The sequence below is a fragment of the Scardinius erythrophthalmus genome, assembly GCF_964197995.2.
Source record: "Scardinius erythrophthalmus genome assembly, chromosome: 4".
NCBI classification, from domain to species: domain Eukaryota; kingdom Metazoa; phylum Chordata; class Actinopteri; order Cypriniformes; family Leuciscidae; genus Scardinius; species Scardinius erythrophthalmus.
In genome coordinates this window covers 54,116,699-54,135,370 of record NC_138224.1, presented here as the reverse complement: position 1 = coordinate 54,135,370, position 18,672 = coordinate 54,116,699, and the positions used below count along the sequence as shown (strand labels likewise).

At 39.2% G+C, this 18,672-nt stretch overlaps 1 protein-coding gene across 1 annotated transcript; it reads right to left on the bottom strand.

Moving 5' to 3' along the window:
- Window positions 1-1,093: 1,093 nt before the first annotated feature.
- Window positions 1,094-16,735, bottom strand: LOC308689366 (uncharacterized protein). Its single transcript, XM_081363014.1, has 3 exons — window positions 16,663-16,735; window positions 6,695-6,849; window positions 1,094-3,638 (listed from the first exon to the last, which is right to left on the bottom strand). The coding sequence occupies exons 2-3, from the start codon at window positions 6,777-6,779 to the stop codon at window positions 2,410-2,412; spliced, it is 1,314 nt and encodes a 437-aa protein (XP_081219140.1). The 5' UTR covers window positions 6,780-6,849; window positions 16,663-16,735; the 3' UTR covers window positions 1,094-2,409.
- Between the last annotated feature and the right edge of the window lie 1,937 nt (window positions 16,736-18,672).

The window sequence follows — 18,672 nt, the reverse complement described above, 5'->3', positions numbered from 1 at the left end:
TTGCCACTGTTGCCTTTGGCTTGCTCAGTTGGGGATACTTAATTTAATTAATCAATAAACAATACTATTGATCAGCATTACCAAGCGTGGACGTTTTACACTAGAGACAGGCACTGATATACTATTTTAATTTAATACTGTAAAGCTGCTTTGATACAATCTGTATTGTGAAAAGCGCTATATAAATAAAGTTGACTTGACTTGACTTGACTGACCAAACCAAACTGGAACTGTTTGGACCAGTGGTATGTCTGGCATGCGAAAGGCCAGGCTTTTGACTAGAAGAATATCATCCCCACGGTCAAGCATGGAGGTGGGTCATTAATGACGTCGGGCTATTTTTCTGCGACAGGAACTGGCAATATTGATCTTATACTTGACATCATGGATTCCCAGAAATACCAGGCCATTTTAAAGAGGAATGTGATGCCTTCTGTTGACAAATTAAACATGGGTGATCATTGGACTTTCCAGCAAGACAATGATCCCAAGCACACCTCCAAGTCAACCAAAGCTTGGTTTAGTAAAAGATCCTGGAACGTCCTAGGATGGCCTTCTCAGTCACCAGAGAAGCTCGGCCACTCGGGAGGAGCTCAGAGTAGAGCCGCTGCTCCTCCACATCGAGAGGGGCCAGATGAGGTGACTCGGGCATCTGTTCCGGATGCCTCCTGGACGCCTTACCGGGAAGGTGTTCTGGGCGCGTCCCACCAGGAGGAGGACCCGGGGAAGACCTAGGACACGCTGGAGGAACTATGTCTCCCTCCCAGTGTCCCCCCGGAAGAGCTGGAGGAAGTGTCTAGGGCAGGGTTCACCAATCTCGGTCCTGGAGGGCCGCTGTCCTGCAGAGTTTAGCTCCAACCAGCTCCAACACACCTGTTTGAAAGTTTCTAGTATACCTAGTGAGACCTTGATTAGCTGGTTCAGGTGTGTTTAATTGGGGTTGGAGCTAAACTCTGCAGGACAGCGGCCCTCCAGGACCGAGATTGGTGGACCCTGGTCTAGGGAGAGGGGAGTCTGGGCATCTCTGCTTAGACTGCTGCCCCCAGGACCTGGCTCCGGACAAGAAAGAAGAAGTGGAAGAAGATGGTATGGTATGGTATATAAAACCTTCATTTATATAGCGTTTTTAACAATACAAACTGTTTCAAAGCAGCTTTACAGTGATAATAGGTAATTCATTTAATTAATCACACACAACTGCAACATACAAGATAATCTTTGGCTTGTGAACGACCTTTTCAGAGAGAATGTTTAACAACCTGAGGAAGAGATCATTTTCTAGTAACTTCGATGAGCCCACCAGTAACAGCAACAAGACTGCTGGTGAGCTACTACCATGAAGATCTGGAGAAGGGTGGTGTGGAGGAACACCTGAAGTCTACTGAGGTTATGTACATCCAACAAGTACAATGTGGATCCCGGTCTGGCCACTTGCAAGCAGGGAGAAATGTGGTGGAGTGGTGATGAAAACAGGGAGGTATCCAGGCCTCAACCAAGTGGTGAAAGCAGCACTCTCAATCGTCCAAGGTCCTGTAGTGGAGTCATCATTGAGCTTGATATACAGTATAATCGACACCAGTCGATCAAACATGAACATGTCAACCTTCAATGTTCAGCCTGCGCTTCTCGTCCGGTGTGCACCCAGACCCCCGAGAGACATTCATAAGGGATGATATGGATGGCTCACAAACCTGGTCAGCCTTTCATTGCCAGCCAGCGGCAGCATTTTTGATAATCTGCACAATTTCATGGTTCCTAGAATATTTTGTTGTATGAATGTAAGAACATGTTGTTTATAAAAGAAAGAACAGAACCTCAGCTTTTAAACAACAACAAAAAATATTCTAATGTCATACATTCTTTTTTAATCACCACTTGAATGTGGGTAAGTTTCATAAAAAAAATAAAAAAAAAACATTTTGAACTAAAAGCTTAAAAGAAATCTTTTCCAAGACTACATTCAGATTGATAATCAAAACATTGATCACCCTCAAGGTTTTACAGTCATTTCCTCTTCATGGGGGGAGGGTCACCATTTCATTCGGTGACGTTCTGCAGTTTTAGATTTATATGCTGTTTAATAACTGATGAGCCCATTAAATTACATGTGTATAAGCAATGCTTCCTTTGATTGTTCCTGCTTTTCTTCTCTGCATGTGTAGACTTCCTAATTAAAGCATACACATACTTATTTTGGGTTTGAAAGTAGTATACTAATAGCACACTTGAATAACCTTGTTTTATAAAGGGTACTAAGATACAAAGAACACAGAAGGTCTCACATTTACATGACTTTTTTCATTTGTATTTCTAAGTGTGATGATTTTATTACACTGATCACCATTTAATTGTTTTTCTCCAGAGGGAATGTGCAGATGATTGCTAAAATTCCTCCTTTTCAACTTCTTGTCACACTGAGAAAAATGGCCATTTCTTTCCAGAATGAGTTTGCAAATGCTGTCTGAGGTTTGAGTGAAATGAGAAACTCTTCTCACACTGAAGACACTTGTAAGGCTTCTCTCCAGTGTGAACTCTCATGTGAATCTTTAGGTTTCCTTTAATCGTGAAGCTCTTTCCACACTCATGGCAGGAGTACGGCTTTTCTCCAGTGTGAACTCTCATGTGAGTCTTAAAGTTTGCTCTATATATGAAACTCTTTCCACAGTCTTGACATATTAAACATTTCTCTCCTGAGTGATTCCTCATGTGAAGATCAAGGTGTAATTTATATCTATAACTTTTTCCACACTGATCACAAGCAAAAGGCTTCTCTCCAGTGTGAATTCTCATGTGATTCTTGAGATGTGTTTTTAGTGAGAAACGATTCCCACACAGAGAGCAGGCGTAAGGCTTCTCTCCAGTGTGGATTCTCATGTGATTCTTGAGATGTGCTTTTAGTGAAAAATGATTCCCACACAGAGAACAGGCGTACGGCTTCTCTCCAGTGTGAATTCTCATGTGATTCTTGAGGTGTCCTTTTAGTGAGAAATGATTCCCACACAGAGAGCAGGCGTAAGGCTTCTCTCCAGTGTGGATTTTCATGTGAGTCTTCAGATGACTGCTTTGTGAGAAGCTCTTCCCACACTGAGGGCATACGAAAGGCTTCTCTCCACTGTGAACTCTCAAGTGGGTATTAAGGGTTTTTTTATCTGTAAACCTCTTTCCACATTGAGGGCATACGAAAGGCTTCTCTCCAGTGTGAACTCTCAAGTGGGTAGTAAGGATTCTTCTCTGTGTAAACCTCTTTCCACACTGAGGGCATATGAATGGCTTCTCTCCAGTGTGGATTTTCAAGTGAGTCTTCAGATGACTGCTTTGTGTGAAGCTCTTCCCACACTGAGGGCATACAAAAGGCTTCTCTCCAGTGTGAATTCTCAAGTGGGTAGTAAGGATTCTTCTCTGTGTAAACCTCTTTCCACACTGAGGGCATATGAACGGCTTCTCTCCAGGATGGACTTCCAAGTCTTGGCAGGTCAAAGGGCTCTCTTCAGTGTAAACGCTCATCTGGACTTTAAGGTTTCTAAATTCTTCTTTATGAGTCTGTGAGCAACTAAAAGATGCCTCCCCAGTCATGAAATCATGATTTTTCTCTTCCATTTCATTCAGTTCTTGACTCTCCTCTTTCAGTCCCATCAGGTCTAGGGTGAACAGAAACAAAACCAAGTTAACACCAGTTTAATGGCACAAAGACATGAAAACATTTAGACTTGTAAAACATCAAATCCAACAACATGTATGCTGAATCCTAAAACCACTCAACAACTGAAAATGGTGTAACCTGTAATCTCAGACCCTCTAATCAATATCGTACATTTTTTTGCTTTCTTTAGGACACATCCCAAATACTTACAAGCTGGCAGTTATCAGACTTTTATTAGGCTAATAAAAACAGGCCCATTTATTTGTCATGTGTGATGCTTTACTTTAGCTTGATATTTATGTATATTCTATGGAGAAACTCCGCCCTTGTTTGTCCCTTTTCTTGAGGGAATTCGGACAATCATTTGTGGTTTGTATTCGGGACCAGCTGAGGTGAGTAGGACATCGAAATCATGGGGCTTGCAGATGGAGCTCGCAGACAAATTTTAGGAAGGTATGAATATCTCTCAATCTTCAGGGGCTGATGCGGGCGCTCCTGGAGGACGATGGCGAGTTATCTCTTGCATTGTCTGAGGTCTATGAAACTTCCCCCAAAACTAACATCTCAAGTGAAGCTAACACACTGGCAGAACCCGGAGTCCTGTCACAGGACACACTGAGACTGAGAAGAGTTTTACGACCCCAAAAGGAATTTGCAGAGGGCAGTGACGCTCACTTAATTCTTGCTGAGAAGAAGAAACAAACCCTTTTAATCTTATATATTCTATATCTAACCACTTGAGACTTATATAAACACTAATTTTCCCATCTCATGATTTTCCTTTTATGTGGTTTGGCCTTTGAATTCTTTTAAACTCTTTTGGGTTAATGTTTCAGACTTTGCATACTATGGTTAACCAAAATCATATGGGTGGCATGTTTAGTATCTATAAACTCCAATCTTCATCCCCCATTTGTTAATTTACATTACATTCTGCTAACTTTGTGACGCATTAGTATTATAAAGAATCTTGAAGATTCTTGTGTTAAACATCCAATCAAACTACATGTTCAAAGGCCTGCTTGAACAAAGGGTCGTAAAGAAATTCCCTCCAAAGGAAAACACTTCTTATTGGCTCACACACACATCTTCACGCTTTAAAAATCAATGATCACAAGATCAGCTCTCTTAGCCTCTAACTCTCTTATATATATATATATATATATATATATATATATATATATATATATATATATATATATATATATATATATATGGCTGTGGCTATGTAACTACGGCTGTGTTGCAGGCCTACCATTTGGCTCTCCGTGCCACAAAGCATACCGCTGCCGCACTCGTTAAGGTTAACAAGGTTAATCAATAAGACTCTCTGTATGTTTCTGTGCTATTTGATGTTAGAAGTTAGTTTGATCAAATGGAGGACAATCAACGTTGTCAGCTGGTTCTCCAGGCATGTGTTCAGTTTTGCAGCGAAAAACAAAAGGAGAAAAAGAACATAGGCGATCTTCTTCCTTAATACTCCATTATTGTGACATGTTTGTGGCTGCCAAGTTTCAGCTATAGAAGCACACAACATCTGGTAGGTGATGCTCACTCGCTCCAAGTGGATATTGGGGATATAACGTTAGAGGCAGCCCGATCAACAGTCGAAATATCAAACGAGTGATATTTACGATTCGGCAGGCCCGGATTGGGTAATCGGGAGAATCGGGAGAATTCCCGGTGGGCCGCTTCACTTTTGGGCCGGTCGAGGATTTTTTTTTTTTTTTTGTTTCACATTTCAATGTCACGTTAGTAACATTACACGTTCCGCCTTCTGACACTGCAGCGCGCAGCCTCTGTATGGGTTGTACCATGTGAGGGAGTTCTCCCCTCCCCTACTGTAGAGTTGGTTGGGTCCACAGCCAGTCTTTTCCAAAACGTTTTAGGTAGGCTACTGCAGCCGCGGGCCCGCGGCATCGCCGGCGCCTACCGCGCCTGGCCGGCCCTACCGTAACGGTACGCGTCAGGGAGGATGGATGGGAGGAAGAGGCCAGGAGGTATGGAAGCTTATTTCCGCCACAGAATAAAACATTTTAAAAGATAATTGCGACTTTTTATCTGACAATTGCGAGTTTACATTTCGGAATACATCAGAATTGCGTGAAATAAAGTCTCAGTTGCGTGTTATAAAGTCAGAATTGCGGGATATAAAGTCAGAATTGCCTGAAATAAAGTTGCAATTGCGTGTTATAAAGTCAGCATTGCGAGATGGTCAGAATTGCGTGATATTAAGTCTCAATTGCGTTTTATAAAGTCAGAATTGCGAGATATAAAGTCAGAATTGCCTGAAATAAAGTTGCAATTGCGTGTTATAAAGTCAGCATTGCGAGATGGTCAGAATTGTTAGATATAAAGTCGCAATTGCGTGTTATAAAGTCAGCATTGTGTGAATTAAAGTCGATTGCTTCTTATAGTCAGAAATTGCAAGATATAAAGTCAGAACTGCGTGAAATAAAGTTGCAATTGCTTCTTTTTAAAGTCAGAAATACAGAATTGCGAGATATAGTCTGAATTGTGTGATATAAAGTCGCAATTGCTTCTTATAAAGTCTAAGTGAATTATTATTTAACCTTTACATTATTTGTTGAACTATAGTATTAATACAAACTACACAATAGTAACAGCTGAACTGTTGCTTCATTTATCCAAATTGGAAAAAGTGCTAATTTGGAATTCCACCGTGGAAAAAGTGGGCCGGTCTTGGGCATGAACTCCAGGGCTGAAAAGTGGCCCCACTCCGGCCCTGCGATTCGGGATCGTGGGACCTCTGATGCAATCGGGAGCAGTAAAATAATCGTATTGAGACCACACAAATGAGGACTTTTGGTTGGTTGAGACAAGTCTACATTACATTGGAAGCGATGAAATAAGCAACCATAGTTGACTAACGATGCTTTTGGGAAATGCACCCCTTGAGCATTTAGATCAGCCCAATCCTATTTCTTAATTGTTTTTCCCAATTTAATTTGTACATGTAATTTATTTAGCCACAAGTTGTGTAGTAGAGATGCATGACATAGAATGATTGAAGACTTTGAGAATGAAACTAACCTGTTTGTTCCTCAGTAACTTCTTGTTTGACTCTGAATGATTCTTCAATCCTCACATCTTCACTCTCCTCTTTAATAAACGCCATCTTTATAATAGTGTCACGTGGATCTCAGCCGCTTCACCAGGAGTTTTTCTGTGTGTTTGGACACTCTGTCCTGTTTAAGAGGAGAATAGTTAACAGAAAGAAAAACACTCAAAACTAAATCTCTGAGTGTGTGTCAATCAGATCTAGTTCGGTAGTTCAGTTCACTGGTAAGAGAGTCAGTCAGAGAGAGTTAATCATAAAAGTGCATCTGTCCATCATAAAAGTACATCTCTCTATCATAAAAGTACATCTCTCCATTATAAAAGTGCATCTGTCCATCATAAAAGTGCATCTATCCATCATAAAAGTGCATCTCTCCATCATAAAAGTGCATCTCTCCATCATAAAAGTGCATCTATCCATCATAAGTCCATCTATCATTATAAAAGTGCATCTATACATCATAAAACGGCATCTATCCATCATAAAAGTCCATCTATCATTATAAAAGTGCATCTATACATCATAAAACTGCATCTGTCCATGATAAAAGTGCATCTGTCCATCATAAAAGTGCATCTATCCATCATAAAAGTCCATCTATCATTATAAAAGTCCATCTGTCCATCATAAAAGTGCATCTGTCCATCATAAAAGTGCATCTGTCCATCATAAAAGTGCATCTGTCCATCATAAAAGTGCATCTGTCCATTATAAAAGTGCATCTGTCCATCATAAAAGTGCATCTGTCCATTATAAAAGTGCATCTATCCATTATAAAAGTGCATCTATCCATTATAAAAGTGCATCTATCCATCATAAAAGTGCATCTCTTCATCATAAAAGTGCATGTCTTCATGTTCATTTTATGAAGTATAAGTAATTTTCAAGTGGATTTTTTAAGTATACTTTATGTAGTAAGTATACTAATATCAATGTGTACTTGTAGTAAAATTGTGTACTATTTCAATACTGCTTGGGACTAAATTGGCCCACTTTTAGTATTTTTAGTATTTGTAAAAGTACACAACTAGGTTTCTAATTTGTAATGCATCTGTACTACAAGTGAACTTATAGGCTAAGTATACTAGTAGTTTACTATTTTAATACAAGTAGTACATTTTTTAGTTTATGAAAGTACACACTGATGTGTACTCTCAGTAAACTGCTAGTTTCATACTGCAAGTATACTTTCTTGCAGTATGAAACTAGTATAAGTAATTAAGAAACTAGTATAAGTAATTTTCTTTAAGTGAACATAACATTATACTTTGCACTTAACATATAACATTATTATTTTTGCACTTGAAAAATACCTTTAACTGTACTTTAATTTTAAAAACATTTTATTAGTTTCATGCATTCTTTTTAAGCAACACTTGAATGTCAGTAAGTTTCATAAAGAAAGGCAACATTTTAAACAAAAAAGTAGAATTAAGGCCCGTTCACACCAAGGACGATAACTATAAACATAACGATAAAGACATAATTCTAAAAATCGTTCTCCATATTAAAGAATAACAGAGTTCACACCACAACTATAACGATAAAGATATGAGGAACGATATCGTTTGGATCACTTTCAGAACGATTTTTTTTCCGCTGTCAAACGATAAAACACTGACAGTCAATCAGAATCCATTCTAATTTAAAGGTCTCGCGCATTTAAAATGGGGCGCGCGCACGCGTGCTTAGAATAAAAAGACCGTTATCGTTCGTTGGTGTATATAGTTATCTTTGTCGTTATCTTTATAGTTATCGTGCTTGGTGTGAACGGGCCTTTAGAGTAAATTGCTATACACTACCAGTGGACTAGCCTACACAAAAATTCAGATATGCAGAATTAGAAACATATCAGTTTTATATCAATATTCTAATCAATATTTTCAAACAATGTAAGTTTCATAAGACTGTATATGAAAAAACTATGTAAAAAAAGTATATTATTTAATTGACTACTCAATAAAAAGAGTTAACACAACTACAAGCCAAGTATAGTTTGAATTCTTGATTATTCTTTTAAGTATATCTGGATCAAAAGATTGAGTTTAAATACAGGCCAAATATACCTGGGCCCATATTCATAAAGAATCTTAATGCAAAGAGTAGCTCCTAGTGCCAAAATTCTAATAAAATTCTTAGAAATGTGGGCGTTTACTCTTAAAATTAAAGAACAAATCCCAGTAAAGAAAAAAGTAATTCAGTAAGCATCTTAACCCTTAAAAGAGGTCTTAAGGTCAAAATTGTTAGGAGAACATGACAGAAAGACCAAGGAGAAGAAATGTGTTGCAGACAATGGATGACAGTGAGTTAATAAGGCGCTATAGATTAGATCGTGCAGGGATCATGTTTGTGACTGATCTTAGAGACGCGCTAACATCTCCGACACAGCGCAGAAATGCCATAGCGCCAGAAATGAAAGTAATCACTACATAACGATATTTGGCAACTGGGAAAATGCAACAATGCAGCAGTGTGTATAATGTACACAGTCACATGAAATTTCAAAGTGAAGGCTTAGAATAGACCCTATACTTAAAATCACTCTTTTTTTTCCTTCTTGGACAACCAGCCAATCACAGTCTTCAAAAGATTGTGTCATACATAGCAACAGGGTCAGCCCCGCCTCCTCACTAAGATTAAAGTTTTTGTCCTTTTCTAGCTCAGAGTTGCTCTCAGATCGGCCTCGAATCGCTCTTAAGCTAAGACTCCTATGTAAAAGTTTTTAAGCTAAATTAAGAGTTTTCTGAGAGGATTCTTAGAATATTTATGAATACGGGCCCTGGACTTTTCTCTCAGTATAAATCAAGTACACTGAAGTGTAATTTTAAGTATATTTCTGAGAAGTACATTGTTACGATTATGTTTGTGTGCTCATGATCTGTGTCTTGTTGTTAGATTCTGATTGGCCTCGGATCCTGACAGTCTGCTGGGATTCGTTCGTCTCCATGACGCTCTGCCGGAAGCTGGCTTTAAAAGACGACGCCAGCTGTCTTTAAGGAAGGGCTTTGGTTGGGCTTTTGCTGTATGTGCGCGCGCGCCCTCGTAGAGATTTATTATGAAGCCCTGTGTCCCTCATTCGTTGTTAATTTGTTTTGATCGGTTTTTGACTGTGTGTCCTCGTGTTCATTGAAGAGCAAGCTAGAATGTCACGTGACATACATCGTGCTACACGTAGCGTATTTTTATGTATTAGTTCTTTAGTTTAGGGCGTGTTGCCTTGAGTTGTAGTTTTGTTTTTTTAGTTAGTGGAGGTAAGTTAAGGGGTGCGTTAGCACGCCGAAGATGTTTCTTTTTGGATTTTTCTTTGATTTAGCTAGGTTAGATTTCATGGTTATAGTTAGAGGTGTTTTGTTCTGTTTTGTTCTTTGATTTGGGCAACACTCGTGCTCTTCATTTTATTTGGTGAACTTCATTGTATTTTTCTTTATCTTCGTTGACTATTTATAGTCGGAACCATTTAAAGTTTCTTTTTCTCATTATGTTTATGGGCTGGTAATATTAATAAATCCATGTACATATTGGCTCAGTGGTTCATGTAGGTTGTCTACAAACTGGAAGGATGGTGGTTCAATCCCCGGTACCACCTGACCAAGTGTCGAGGTGTCCATGAGCAAGACACCTAACCCCAGCTGCTCCCGACGAGCTGGATGGCGCCTTGCATGGCTGACACCGCCGTCGGTGTATGAATGGGTGAATGAGAGGCTATGTAAAGCGCTTTGGTGGCCATAGGTCTGTGAAAGCGCTATGTAAATGCAGTCCATTTACCATTTATCATATTCTGAATTCCTCTTCTTTATTATTATTCCCCACTTTTTGCGTTGTACTTCTTAAAGATATTCAGTTGCAAAATAAATGTCACTCCCTTAATGTCCTTAGACAATATTAAATCATCTTGGGGTTTATTTCTGAGTTTTTCTTTTTCTTTTTTTTTTTTTAATTTAAGATCAGATGCTGAAAGGAAGCTACTCAAAAAAAGGCACAAAGATATGAAGACCGGTATAACTTTAACAAAAATAAGTTTGCAACAACTAATCTGACAACTGATGATAAAATGTTCAAGTTCCATTTTCCATAATATAGTCCATGATTAATGTATTGGTGTGAAAATAATTTCTTTCTTTAGGAGAATTGGAAATGGAAGCTGATGAGGTGCTAGAGGAGCCAGATGAGGTGGACATACAGTAAGGTGGGAGTTTTCCCTATTCCAAATGTTTTTATTTTTAACATGTTAAATGTATGCTATTATTTATGCCAGCTGAGATCCTGAGATATATCCTCATGAATGTGGTCAAAGAAGATGGAGACGTGTCTTTCGAGTGCCATATAAAGTGATGAGTTGCCTTTGCTGTGGGGACCTATTTAAAGACTTCCCGCCAGGCTATGTTGGAGATGGAAGGATAGGAATCCTTCTAGCGTTTTACTCAACCAAAGACTTTGAAGGTTACTGCTCAGCAGACTGCTTCATCTGTGATGGGAATCACTATAGCCCCAAGGACAACTGAGAGACAACTTGAGTGACAACTACTTGATCTGACTGTTTAGATATTAAACTTAAATTATATTCTTCTCTTCTTTTCTTCTTTTCTTTTTTCTTTTTTAAAAGTACGTACATGTCCTGCAAACACTGAAGAGCAAATAAGGGGAACCTTATGTACATCAATATGGAAAGTCATTAAAGAAGCCATTAAAGAATTCTTAATGCTGTTATTGTTTTGCATTTTTCCCTTGAATGTGTACTGGTATGTTAAGTTGTTTACAGACCATATTGTATTGTAGCTTTAGGATTAAAATTAGAGACAAACATTTTTGCTTCCACTAAACAGCAAATATGACCTGAATAAAATAAAATTGCTTAATTTTAAAATGTTCTATATACACACCTTAAAAAAAATACTTGTGGTGACGACATGTTATTAATCCATCAAATTTAGGTTTAAAATTGTGATTTAAAATGTTGTAAAATTAACTATTTTGCATGTATGTCGAGAGAAACTACGATAACTTAATCACATTTATGTAAATAATTATTCATCAATAATTACGTATTACTATTTATCAGTACTACTACTACAAAGGTTAGAATCATAGGTTAGAACATCTCAATTCAATATTGAGCATACATGTCACTTAGGACTAGCGCATGCGCATTATAACCCAGCGATCGGTACGGCGCATGCGTCTATGACGTCGCCAAAACACACCTCCATTCACTCCGTATTGGATCTGATCCAGCTACGTCATCGTGCTACAGACTGCAGCGAGGACTTCTTGGAACGACCGGCCCGCAAAACAGTTTGATGCGGCCCACGAGTCAATTCCTCCCAAAAAAAACTTCAGAAACAAAAATCTCAGCAATTACTTTTCCTGTGATAGAAAACACAAAATAGGCAAAGTGGCAAGCAGCACGAGTCCACGAGCCGTGAGAGCAGGGCAAGGCCAGTAGCGCGAGAGTTAATGAGTCACCTGCGCGACGCACCGGTTTCAAGCTTCTCACTGATCAGCTACGGGGCGCATAAAAAGATCGGAACGAAGACAGCGGAGGACCAGGCATCATGGACTTTACTTTATGTGTGTGTGTAGTAGTCGTCCACGAGGGGCTGCTGCTTTTACTTTCGTTTTGTCATTTGCGTATGTATTTAAGTGGTTTAACGTTTGCCGGTTCCCGCCTCCTTCTTCCCTGAACTAACTAACTAACCACGTTACATTTAATATATAGTAGATAAGTAATGCTGGGTACACACCAAAAGATAATCGGGCTGATTTTGGGCCGATTTCCCCCCTTCCGACAATCCTAGCTATGTCCCGATTATCTTGATGGTTCAACAGATTATCTTATCAGATTTTCCCTTGGTGTGAGGTGTGTTAAGAGTGTCCGAACCTGCTCGGAAGAAGGTCGGAGCCGCCCCGATCGCGAATCGTAAATATTCAACATGTTTAATATTTACGATCAAAAATCCTGATGTGTGGTGGGAACCCCGAGGACAAACACGCGCACGATTATCACGTGAAACGAAACAATATCCAATCAGAAAGCGAGATGATGTAAGACGGTCATTCATCATTCTCATTCTCACACACACACACACACACACACACACACACACACACACACACACACAGGAAGCTGAGTGTTATAAGGGTTCAGTGAGGGATTAAATAGGCTAACTTTTTCTAAAGAGACAATAAATACAATAAAGAATAAATAAAGACAATAAAGAATGAATATATTTCTGTATGAAAGGTTAATTTTCTGTGAAAATCATTCCAAACACTATCATCATTATTTCTAACCTGCATATCATCCGACATGCTTATTCTGAAGTCTCGCGAGATTTTGCGAGATTTCCTGTGGTCACAGTCGAGAACGTTCGTCAACCAATCAGATTCAAGCATTCAATGGCCCTGTTGTATAATATACAATAATAGTATAATATACAATATTGTTCTAATTTATTACTGTGAAGCTGCTTTGATACAACCTATGTTGTGAAAAGCACTATATAAATAAACTTGACTTGACTTGACAATAATATTATAAACAGGGGCGTAGCCATCATTTCAAAAGTGAGGGGGAAAAATTGTCAAGTGTAATACCAGTTTTTTTTCAGACTTTTGTTGACAGGTTTTTGCTTAATAGGTTGGTTTCACGTGACGTCACGCTGCTGCATGGCGAGAGCGCGAAACTCAGATGGAGGGCAGGAAGTGAAATAGCTGAATCTGCTGTCTGAAAAAATGCCAGTGTATTGTGTAGTTTACGGCTGCTCCAATCGTTCTAATCGAGAAAAGGGAAAGGGTTTTTATAGAGTACCTAAGACTGTCACTAATAAAGGTGAGAATTGTAAAAAGCTCACAGAACAATGCCGTAAAAAGTGTATTTTTAACGCAAGTTACGTCTGCGGTCGGGAGGAGCAGAGTCTGTTAATGCCTGAGTCTGCAACGATCACTTCGTCGGAGGTATGTTAGCTAGCCAACGTGTTTTTGTGTCAGTGTAAATGACAACCTAATGCTATATAAACACAGTCAGTGAAATGTGATCCAATTCCGATTTTTTGCTCTTATGTGAGACAGATCGGATGTGTTTTCTGACAGTGTAAACAGGGGAAAAAAACGCAAGCATTCGGATATTTCGAGATTGGTTTCAGGCCTCAGTCATATGTGGAAATAAATCGGATATTTGCCACTGCGACTGTCATGTAAACAGGCAGATCGCGAGGCATTACGTTAGGCAATGTCTCCGCGGTTAAAGCCAATATTTAAACACAATATGCTCCCACCAGTCCTGAGATCTCTCTCACACACAATAACTGAAGCATATGTGCAATGATGGCACTTTTCGTCCTCCTTCGCCTCATAATCATGATGATGTTTGGCGAACTTCACATATATCGCAGAGCATCAAGCATATCTGTGTCCGTCCATCTGTGCAAGAGTATTTAACCGTTTAAGCATGCGCGATGTTTCAGATAGTATGGCAAGTGTAAACATATGAATCGGATATGGGTTAACGTTAGAGTTGAAAGAATGTGTAAACGGACGGTCAAAAAAATCTGATAAATGTACAATACGGACACTCCGCAGCGGTTTCCTCCATAGACGTATTTTCTAGCCTTCGCGCGTCATAATAATCACGTGACTGAAACCCAGCTATTGGCTTGATATGCTATTTATTTTTAAAACGATAAAACAGAAAGAAAGAAAGATGTTCAGTTTATATCGCACATCAATCGCCACTTAACATTAAATGAAATTAAATCAGAATCATCCTTGCATTATCTGTGATTCCCTATTTATTATTAATATTATTAATATAATACTATTTATTATCTATCTATCTATCTATCTATCTATCTATCTATCTATCTATCTATCTATCTATCGTATATCTATCGTATATCTATCGTACGTATGTCTGTCTGTCTGTCTAAACTAAAACTTTCCAATTGAAAACCTTCAAACTTCAAGCTTTTAAAACTACTTCAATCTTTCTGGTTAGGCTTTTTCAAGAAAACTTAAAGTTTGTCATCATATACACATGTTACAACGCTGCCTGATTCAAGCAGGCTGTTAATAATGCATGAAAATACAAATTCAGCATTAACAATCACCATGTTTATTCTAATTTGAAGAGCTTTGATAACATCTGTGAAAATAAAAGACATTACAAATAGAAAAAGATTGAAAATAAGTGCACGTTTGTGCGGGTAGTGAATATTTTCAATTTACAACAAAACTTGTTAATTATTCAACAAGAGAAATAGGCAGAGTTATTCTTCATTGTGCAACACAATTCGGATATCACATGACAACTTACTTACAGTGCTTGACTTTTTCTTGAAAAAGGAGTGAAGAGTTTTTTGCCGTTTTGAACTCATTGTGACCTCTATGAAAAAAAATGGATTGGGCGCGGGTGCGAGCATGGGCGTGTCGTGATGCTCGAGTGAATTTAAATTTTATAAAAAGTGGGGGGGACACGTCCCCCGCATAATCTACGCCCATGATTATAAAATTACATAATAGAGTCAGGTTTCCGGGTGGTCACTTCCGACTGTGTTCCAATAAAACGTACCCAGTCACGCTGACCCTGTCTTCTTCCTTCCATACACTGAACCTCACTACAATGTGTGTGTGTGTGTGTGTGTGTGTGTGTGTGTGTGTGTGTGTGTGTGTGTGTGTGTGTGTGTGTGTGTGTGTGTGTGTGTGTGTGTGTGTGTAGGCTACATCTTTCAATACTGGGCCTGGACGTGACGGACTCTGAAAACAATATGCAAGAACACTAAGTAAAAACACTAAGTAAAAACACTGTGATTGTTCATCATGAATCAAACTGCAATTAACGTTTTAATAAGTCGTTTTTACATTACTCACAGTTTGGGGTGTCATTGTTGGGTCCAGAATAGTCGGCTCGGCCTGATCTCTGAGCTAAAGTGTTCTGGTTAAGCCAGCATCATACAGCCATCCGTGAAGAGTAGTGAACACACGCGTAAATTAACACTGACGTGACTGGGACATCCTCAAAAAATAAACTGAATCCATTTTTCCCTGACGTCTGGATCCTCCGGCAGCGTATTATTCAGACATGCTGTTTTTCCACAGCCAGGAACACGGGACGCATCAATAACTTACTGTAAACAGGCACTTCTTCAGCCCCGAAATCAGGCGTAGTTAACGCGAGGTGACGTCAGCTAGCACCCTTAGGATCCACGACCAGCCGTGTTTGGAGCTCGATTAAATAATAAATACTTATGTTATAATTCGTATTCGTCTTAAGCTATGATACTTGCAGGAAGTTTTAAATGGTACAAAGGTCGTACCTTTTATATGCCAAAAGATCAAGGCAAATCTGGTTTCTCATGTCATGACCCCTTTAAATGATCTGATTAGACAAAAAACACTCAAAACTACAAATTAATAAAAGAACACTAGATCATACAATTATTATTTTGTTTTGATTCATATTTGGTTTTATATTTATTGGACTGCACCTTCCATTCAAACATTTTCAATAGGTTTTTTTTTTTCCCAAAAGTTGACATTAAAGATTGTTGTGTTTGTTCTCTTTTATTCAGTACCTATTCATAAATACAGTATCCATAATTATTTAAGTTAACTCTGATTTTTTTTTTTTTCCTAAAAAACCTCTGTATCATTTTCTCTATCATTACTCTCCAGAGAGCAAACAGCGTGTTTATGATGAACTGGCTCACAGTAAGGATTGGGAGCGAAATGAGACGCACTGTTTCTGTTAGTCGCGTGTGGATGCGCTTTACTCACACAAATAATGCTATTTATGCACTATACTAAAAAAAGCAATGCTCATTACTGCTATTAAATAGAATACAGTGTTATATTAATTAACAATTAACTTATTTCACAGTTTTCCATATAAGTGTTTGAACAGGGTGTATTGATTTAAACACTTTAGATGATTAAAAACACAAACCTTTTTTTCCAGCAGAATCGCATATGCAGGAGAGCGGCGCAGCCTTATGACGTCATGTCACCACACCAAAATAAAAGTCCCGTTCAAAATATAATATAATATAATATAATATAAATTCACATACAGAAAACATATTTAAATGATAAGAGAAATACATGATTTAATGTATGAATTACAGACAGATTTCCAAAGCTTTCAACACCACTGAGATTTTTCCAAAAGCTTCTGGCTTATATAACAAATTATAAAACAAACTACAGAGCATTTGTGATGTTCTCAATCATGAATAGTCAAGTACTTTGATCTTCATTTTATAAAAGATTGAAAAGAACTAAATACCTAAATATTTTATATTTAATATAAATATTTATATCTAAACTTAAATATTTTAAACAAATTAAGAAATCAAATTTGTGATAGGAAAGAAATCTTACTACTTTTGACGTAATTTATTAACTAGAGTGGAGTCCTTATCATGATGTACATCTTATTCCATCTCAGTTTCTCCACAGAATATAAGGGCAAAACAAAACTATATGTGGAAAAACAAAGTGGATTGTAGTAAAGGGCCATGACCCTAAAGAAATAGCTCCTTTAACACAAGCAATTTGATTATACAAGTTGTATATATATATATATATATATATTTTACTTTGTTACAGTCAGAAAGTGAAAAACATTTAATGAAAATAAAACATTGTTAGAAGAACCCTTACAAAAATAACCTACAGGAATCCTGCAGGATTTTCATTTTTTCTGCAGGTATCCTGTAGGAATTATACAGTCCTGCAGGATTTTTCACTTGTGTTGGATGTTCCTGCATGTTTCTGTTGTACTGAAGGGTTCATTCTAGAACATGTAGGAATGTCCTGCACATACTGCGCTGTACAGCACAAGTGAAAAATCATACAGGAATTTAAAAAAAATTCCTGCAGGACTGGCGTGCACCTCACGCAGAAACAAAATGTTTGCTTACAGGAGTTTTCCCTGTAAATGAAAAATAAATAAGTCAAAAAATAAATATAAAAAAACCCTACAGGTTTTGCATTCAGGATAGGCTATGTCTAGACTAGAGAAAAAAACTCTGATAGTTGCTGTAGTTCTCTTACGAGAGGTTCTCTCGTATTGCGTAGTTGCTTACGCTACGGGAAAGCCTTTCTTTCTCGAGATACTGAAGCCAAAAATTATCCTTAATTTTTATAATCTTGTCAACGCAGTGCGGCAGCCTGCAGACCTAGGGCAAGCTTACTAGCGTGCCCATTGGCTGCCCTGCGGCAACTGCAGCAGCCTACCGCTGAGCCCTTGGCGTGACGTCACGACCAATGAGCGCGCTTGGCGCGCTTAATGCGTCACAGCCCGCGAAAAGGGGTGTGGCTTAGCGTATATAAACAGGGCTCGGAGGCTGCTTCTCTGATTTCTGTCTTTTCAGCGAAGCTCTACGCATCGCTGCTCTCTGAGGAAGCCGCCGTCGAATCAAGCGACCAGCACGCCGAGGATCTCAGCCTGAGGACGCCGGCCGCCTTCGCCGCCTTCAGCTTTCCCTGCCTGCTTCGCTATCCGGCGAATATATCCTTTTACTGCTCTGTGTTGTATGTGTTTGTGTGTTCGCCCCGCGACACACTTTGCATCTAAAAGAGCGCGAGGCGTTGTTGCAAATGCCTCGCTCATCCTGTGGCTCGTGCAGAGCCGCGCTCAGCGACGGAGACCGCCACGTGATCTGCGCTCTCTGCCTGGGTTTCGACCACGCAGCCCGCGCCCTTCACGGGCGGCTGCGAACAGTGTGAGGACTTGCCGATGTCGACCCTGCGGGCTCGACTCGCCATGTTTCACGATCCTCCACCTTCTCCGGCTGCCTCTTCCGGGCCGCGTAAGAAAAAACGCCGCTCTCAAAGGCCTTCCGAGCCGGTGGTTATAGCTGAGCGCTCGCCGGAGCCCCTCCCGCGAGCCTCGCTCTCTCCTTCTCCCCCGCCCTTCACCGACGCGCAGCGGCCGGCCTCTGCCCGCACTGCC

Coding starts and splice junctions, on each gene's coding strand:
- LOC308689366 (XM_081363014.1), bottom strand. CDS start 6,779: ATGGCGTTTATTAAAGAGGAGAGTGAAGATGTGAGGATTGAAGAATCA. Junction 3,639..6,694: donor AGTTACTGAGGAACAAACAG/GTTAGTTTCATT, acceptor TGTTCACCCTAG/ACCTGATGGGACTGAAAGAG.